This window comes from Symphalangus syndactylus, chromosome 6 (genome assembly GCF_028878055.3).
Source record: "Symphalangus syndactylus isolate Jambi chromosome 6, NHGRI_mSymSyn1-v2.1_pri, whole genome shotgun sequence".
NCBI lineage: Eukaryota > Metazoa > Chordata > Mammalia > Primates > Hylobatidae > Symphalangus > Symphalangus syndactylus.
Genome location: NC_072428.2, coordinates 54810009 through 54817279, shown reverse-complemented (window position 1 = coordinate 54817279; position 7271 = coordinate 54810009). Strand labels below are relative to the sequence as shown.

Sequence of the window (7271 nt, the reverse complement as noted above, 5' to 3'; positions counted from 1 at the left end):
CCCTACTTAATAACTTCTGGAAACTCCTTATTCTTGACACTTAAGGCCTTTATGCCCTGACTCCCACCTCCTCTCCTGGCTCTTCTCCTATCTCGACCCATACTCCAGCCACAGTCTTCTTCCTAGGCTGACTTTCAAGTCTCCAGTGCTTGTCTGTGCTGTTCCTTCTACCTGAAATGTCTTGCCCTTCCTCCTCCACCTCCACTTTGTGATACTTCAAGGCTCAACTCAAATGCTACCCTCTTGGCTGGGTGTGGTGGCTCACGCCTATAATCCCAGCACTTTGGGAAGCCGAGGCGGGCAGATCACTTGAGGTCAGGAGTTTGAGACTTGCCTGACCAACATGGCAAAACCCCATCTCTACTAAAAATACAAAAATTAGCTGGGCGTGGTGGCAGGCACCTGAAACCCCAACTACTCGAGGGGCTGAGGAAGGAGAATTACTTGAACCTGGGAGGCAGAGGTTGCAGTGAGCCAAGACTGTGCTGCTGCACTCCAACCTAGGTGACAGAGGAGAGTCTGTCTAAAAACAAAGAAAAAAAAAATGCTACCTCTTGTGAAACCATTCCTAGCCTGTTTCCAAATAGGTTTAGTTACTGCCCACCCCCAATCTTCTTACAACATGGTCACTATTTCTATCACTGTCTCTCTAGACAGTGAGTTCATTTTAAGAGCCTCATTATTTACCTCTGTCTACAAAGTCCATTGGATGCCTGGCACATATTGGGTGCTCGGGTTTGCTTAATAAGCACATGCTCCTAACAGTATGTTAAGAGCGTGGGGCTACGAAGTCATGCCCCATTCCCCTCATGCCTTTGTCTTGAGTCCTCCCAGTCTCAAGATTCTCTCCCCCATCAGATCTACATCTGCCTCCAAAATGTGCCTACCTTCCGTTTTTGGGAAGGAGTTTCCCTTGGACATTCTCTAGTATCTATGTGACAGAGGGCCTTTGGTTTGTCCCAAACATATTCCTTCTGGCTTTGTGGCAATCTTTCATTCAAGGATCCTGGGGTCTCCTTCTTTATTCCCTTCCTGAGTTCATACATGCTGATCTGTAGGCTCTGCAAGGACACTGTTATGGCCAATACATAGTAGGTGCTCGTTAAAGCCATGTTAAGTGAACACATGAATGGTCCCTTCTCTTCTGGGGTGTAATGAAATGCTCAGTAGACTTGGAGTCAGAAGACAAAGATGCTGCCACTCTGGCCGTGGCTGTGGGCAAGCCATTTCAAATGAGTGAGCTTTTGCTTCCTTGCCTTTAAATTGGGGATAGTGACTGTACTTCACAAGGATACAAAGGATGAGTGGAGATGAAAGTGCCTAAAACACAACCAACCCACAAAGCTCACGAGCATTTAATTCATTCTCAGCCTCCTCCATCAAGTGCAAAGAGGGTTAATCTCCACAGTCATCCTCCTCCTGCTCTTTTAAGTCAAGTATCTGGGCCAAAATGACTTCTGCCCAGGGTCCTTTGTAGCATGCAGGAGCAGCATGATGTGGAAGCAAGCCAGTTTTGAATTCTGACAGTCACTTCCAAGCTGTAGGAATTTGGACCTGTCTGCCTACCTGTAAAGGAACATAACAGCACCTACCTCACAGAGTTGCTGTGAAGATTAAATGAGATGTGTGTCAAGTGAATTAGATGACATTCAAAATTTGAGTGAACCTGATGAACCTGAGTGCCCCTGAAAACCACACAGGTGATCATACTGCCCTCTTGTGGACAAGAGGGCACATAGCCCAGCAAAGGCACCCGCGAAGTGTTCCGGTGAGAGAAATCAAACCACACATAAGGAACTTCTCTCCTCTACTAGGGAGCTCACGAATTACCCTGAAATATTTCGTCATCAACTAAACCAGAAATTTTCAGACATTGATGCACTTGTTAAAATGCAGATCAGTTCTGATTCAATAGGTCTGAGATGGGGACACAATTCTCTAACGAGCTTCCAGGAGATACTGATGCTACTGGCCCACAGACTGCCCTGAATAAAGTTCCTAACTATAACAATGTAACAGTGTCATAACGGGAACTACTTATTAAATGTCTTGCCATGTGCCAGTTAGTGAGAATGCCAGTTAACCTAGTTTAACTTGTATAATCCTCAAGACCCTGTGGGGTAGGTACTGTTTATCTCCATTTTTCAGATGAGCAACCTACAGCAAAGAAAGTTTGTTGCCACACCATATAGTGTAAGGGGTGGGGCTTGGATTCTAATTTAGACACTCTGGCCCCAGAGCCTGCTAGGAAGAAGCCTCCAACAGTGTGGAGGACCACCTAGGGGGGAGGAGGGCAGCAAAGGTACTGAAGTGATCGAAGTGAGAGATGATGAGGTCTAAGCTAGGGCACTGGCTGTGGGATGGAAAAGAGGGGACACAGAAAAGAGAATGAACAGGATTTGGTGGTAGACCTGAGGTGGGTGTAAGAGAAGTCATTCACTGTGGGTATCTGGTTTGGACAACTGGAGAGATGGTGATACCTATCACTTACTGAGCCAGGAAACACTGGAGGAAGAGCAAGTTTCATGGGGAGCAAGTTTCAGGGGGAAGGTGGATTCAACTTTAGAAATACTTAATATGAAGTGGCTTTTGGTCATCTGGGAGAGACAGGAGGAGGAACCTGGGCCTAACTGTTCATAACTCAGGAAATGATTTGGGTTGTAGATGAAGGTTCACATAAGTGAAGCTATGGTGACTGAGATCATGTGGACAGTGCACCAATTGCCCTGCTCTGGACCAAAGTTGACACAGCCAATAATTAGGAGATGGGACTGGAATCCCATCCTGGCTGCAGAGAAGGGTGGCTCTGACCATCCCACCAGGCATTCTGGATCAGGGGACAGGCAGAGCATAACATACTGAAGGGCCATAGGAAAGTGGGTTTCTGGAGTTCCATGACAACTAAGTCCAATGAGCTATCCCCTGCCCCCATATCAGCAGAAATAAGGACAATTCCACAGAGAAAGACCAGACCAATAAAGGTTGGGAGATATTTATTTTCTTTAAACAAGGTCATAAATAACAAAAAACAAAGTAGGTCCCAGACTCCGGACCATGCAGCAGGACAGGGGTGGGAGGTTGTTGAGTGGAAAGGTGGAGGAGGCTACACATCACCTAAGACAGTCACAGAAAAGATGGGCTTCAGGACACTGCCCCTTCCTGCCCTTGGAAATGGCGTGCCTGGGCAATAGGGACAGGCCGCATTGCTGTGTTGAGTCAGCTGGAAGAAGGCAAAGACTGGGGATGCCAGGCTGTAACGTTTCTGTGTGGAGTGACGTGAAATCCACAAATGGCAAAGAGAAGCTGTAGGTTTGAAGAGGCAAGGGGGCACTGCACACCTCCAGGAACCAGTTATGAAAATGGTTAAATTTGATGATTAAAAACAATTCCATAGGCTTTGGCCTGTGGCTTTGTGCATGGGCTGTATTTAACCTGGGTTGCTCTGTGGCAGGTGAGGGCTCAGGAGGCCCCTGGAGCAGCCTGGCCTCAGCCCAGGGCAGGTGCCCAGACATGTGGGAGTGGGACAGTGGGCTCTCCCAGATGGGAGGCCATGTGCTTGGACTGGCTGGACCTGATTTTCAGGCTGGTTTCTTGTGATGCTATCCACCACCACCCCTCGCTATGGCTAAGGATGGGATCTTGGCCTCTCTGGGTCTTCCAAACCTGGAAGAGTACGACTGGGATAAAATGGTACCTGACTAGTGTTTTATTTGAAAGAGAAAAATAAAGACCACCCCATGCATTGTCCATCCCATGAGGAAGGGCTGGCCCATGCCAAGACAATCTCAAGGAATGGAGGTCCCTGAGCCTGGGAAGACGTTTGGACTCCGGTGTATCGCCTGATGCTAGGAAGAGGGGCTCAGTATGGCAAATCTGGAGGCTTTACCCTAGGCAACGCAGGGAGAGCAGGCAGGAGCTACCCCAGTACAGGGAAGGGAAAGGAGCAGGGGAGCCCTGGACTGGGGAAGCCGATGTTGGTCAAGGGCCCTGGAAAACAATGCTTTTGGCAGAATACATGAAAAGGTTGGTACATCTCGGGGTGCCCGTCTACAGGGAGCCAGTGTCACATGGCTGGGCGGGATGGAGAGGAGACAGTGGCATCACAGTGGCCTCTGGTGCGACGTATTTACAACAGAGCTTGATGTTCAGGAGGGGTGGACAGCAGGTCACTAACAGCCAGGAAACACACTGTGGAAGAACAGAAAGAGAAGGAAAAACAAATGTAACTATCAATAGCTTTCCCTTGCTTATCTGTATCCTCCAGGAAGCCCTCCCTAATGACCACCAAGGCCCTTGCAAATCTGACCCATTTCACAGCCCTGACCAGAGCTGGACCCAGGGTCTGCTCTCAGTGTGCTGCTCATTTGCCCAAGGCTCCAAATGGTCGAAGGGCCCCAGCCAAACACTGTTTAGTAAGAGAAATTAGGTCTTTATTGTTGGTTCCTGGGATCCATCAATGGTCAGTTGTTAGAGGGATGGCTCAGCATAGGGGTGTTGCTTCTGTGGTTCACTATCCCAGGGTCTTGCCATCATCTCTAGTGCTTACCCTGCCCTGTCACTCTCATCTCCCAGGCCCTGGAATTCAGAGTTCTCTAGGGCAGAAGCCATTTCCTTTTCTTAATATTTCTTCTGCAAACTTTCTGAGAATGGGGAACAAGTTTCCCTAAACCCTCACCAAAATCAGAGAAGAGACTTTTCAATGGTAGGAATGACTCCTCATCAGGGTTGTGCACTCTCAGGATCAAAGGCTTTCTGCAGTACAGACTAGGAGCTGGCTGAGGTGGGTCAATGCCACCTGGTTTGGTCAACATGCCTCTCTTCTTCCTCAACAAAGAGCCCAACTGTGTTTCCCTAAACAGATGAAGAGCTACCTAGGATGAGAGACCTGGCCCTGTTTCTTCCTCTAGACCAATAGGGGGGAAATTTTGCCTCCTTTGAGGCATTTGGTAAAATCTGGAGACATTTCTGTTTGTCAGAACTGTGTGTGGGAGGGGTACTACTGTTATCAGGTGGGTAAAAGCCAGGGATACTGCTAAACATCCTACAACACACAGGACAGTCCCCACAATGAAGAATTATCCACCTCAAAATGTCAATAACGCTGAGGTTGAAAACCCTGCTCTAGAGCTTCCAGGATCACCCCTGCAGAGTGGCTAATATTCTGCCAGCTTCGGAAAGGGAGGGGAAGCAAGCCTGGCAGAGGCACCCATACTATTCCCAGCTTGCTTAGTAGCTGGCCATGGGAAGACACTCTGCAACACTGTAGAAAACCCTGCCCTAGGCCAGGCGTGGTGGCTTGTGCCTATAATCCCAACACTTTAGGAGGCTGATGCGGGTGGATCACTTGAGGCCAGGAGTTCAAGACCAGCTTGGCCAACATGGAGAAACCCCATCTTTACTAAAAAAAAAAAAAAAAAAAAAAAATTAGCCAGGTGTGGTGGCGCATGCCTGTGATCCCAGCTACTCGGGAGGCTGAGGCACTAGATCACTTGAGCCCAGGTGGCGGAGGTTGCAGTAAGCCAAGACTGTGCCAAGAAAAAAAAAAAAAAAGCCCTGCTCCATGGCCTGCTCAGCTTTCCTTGGCAGCAGGGCAGGAGAAGCCAAAGAAAACTTCTCTAGGAGCCTGGAAAAGGACTGATTCCTATCCCAGCCTCCTCAAAGGGGCACCTCAAGAAGAAATGCACATCACAGTGGGGAGTGAGACTAGGCACAATTTAATCACAGCCTCAGCATCAACCCACGGGAGCACAGCACAAAGAAACAACCAACCATGGCTTTGTAGAAACAGACATGCCAGGCTCTTCACTGAGGAAGAGGAAGAAAGGCATGGTGACCAAACCAGGTAGGGGTAAGGCAGAGATATTTATAGTCCTGCAAATATCTGTTTGTCAGAGTTGGCCAGCACTGCTGGGGTTCTCTTAAACCCTTGTACCCGCCTTACCACTGGAATCCACCGATGGGTTCTGCAAACCTATGCCGGATCAGGAAAGTGGCAACAGCTTCAGCTACCTAGAAATGGGAGAGATATTCCAGGCCATATAAAGGTTAGTGATGGGGCTTAGCCTTGGGCTGTGGGCTACTGTTAGATGGTTAGGCTCTACGGTGCCCTCATCCCACCCACAGGTCTGAGTGGCTTGAAATTAAAAGGACCTAGGCCCTCCCTAGCAGAGCTAGAAGACTCCTCCCCACCATCCTTGCCAGGGATAGCTCCATAGAGCTCAAGAGGAATGATGTGAAGGGCTTATTTGTGCCCTTAGAGTTACAAAATGGTGTTTTCTCACAGGAGGAGCCCATATTAATTCCTAACTGTGCCTGTGGTTTAGGGAGCAGTTTCTACCCTAATCATCCCTCTTCCATCTGGCTTTTGGGGGTATTGGAGAAGTAGAGCTTAAGATCTTAACCACAGGGCCCTGGGATGAAATAGTAGGGTGTCAGTAGCTCCTCAGCACATATACACAAAACCAATACCATAAGCAGCTGCCAGGGAGAAGTTGGAGAGCTGGTGGAATTGCATCTGCATAGGCTCCACAGCAGCTGCTGCAGGCAATGCAGGCTGAGACTCAGAGACTTGTCTTCTGTGACATCCAGGGTTATTCTCACAGTTGTCCTTTTACAGTCATTGAGCACCAGACTCACCTTGTCAGGGGCATCCTCATGGACTGCATGGCCACACTGGGGTAGGACCTGCATCTGGAACTTCCCTGGAGAGGAATCAAAGCAAGGCAACTTCAAGGACTAAAAGAGCCCTCTCTTATGCAGCTTCATAGGTCATTCTAGGAGCCCAGGACCTACCTCCCCATTTCCAACCTCACCTCCACCTCAATACTCTGGACTCAATGATCAAGTCTTGCTGAGGATGGTAATACAAGTAATTGTAACCTTGTGCCAATCATTTCCCTTCACTTTTTCCTTCTGTCCTATTTAGTGTACATTTACTGTGGGCCAGAGACACATAGAAGAAACAGTTCTTGTCCTTAGGGGATTTACAGTCTAGTAGGGGAGTAAAACACAAAAACCAACATTTTAATGCAGCATGTCATTCCTATGATAAAACTGGGCACATGGGGCTGTAAGAGCGTAAGAAAGGGAACTTCACAATCCAAGAGGGACCCAGGAAGGAAGGAAGGCTTGAAATGGCTTGGAATACAAGAAGCTTGGCATGGTGCTTATGAGAGTGATTAACAATAAGGCTGGAGAGGTAAGCAGGGGCCAAACCATTAAGGATATTGTAAGCTACGTTAAGGATTCAGAATGTATTATTACAATAATAA

General features: G+C 48.2%; 1 protein-coding gene and 1 non-coding gene across 5 annotated transcripts in view; one reads left to right on the top strand and one right to left on the bottom strand.

The window, feature by feature from the left end:
• Window positions 1–2976: 2976 nt before the first annotated feature.
• The window catches only part of PPME1 (protein phosphatase methylesterase 1), an 88624-nt gene continuing 84329 nt past the window's right edge, over window positions 2977–7271 (bottom strand). For 2 of the 4 annotated variants that reach the window (XM_055282879.2, XM_055282878.2), the window contains exons 12-14: window positions 6637–6701; window positions 5942–6009; window positions 2977–4188 (exon numbers count right to left, since the gene is read on the bottom strand). In XM_055282879.2, coding sequence (XP_055138854.1) covers window positions 4170–4188; window positions 5942–6009; window positions 6637–6701 — 152 coding nt within the window. In that variant the 3' untranslated portion in view covers window positions 2977–4169. The other 2 variants (XM_063641364.1, XM_055282877.2) reach the window with 1 other exon arrangement.
• LOC129485580 (small nucleolar RNA SNORA7) lies at window positions 5125–5263 on the top strand. Its single transcript, XR_008658718.1, has one exon. It is a non-coding gene; the product is annotated as a small nucleolar RNA SNORA7 (small nucleolar RNA).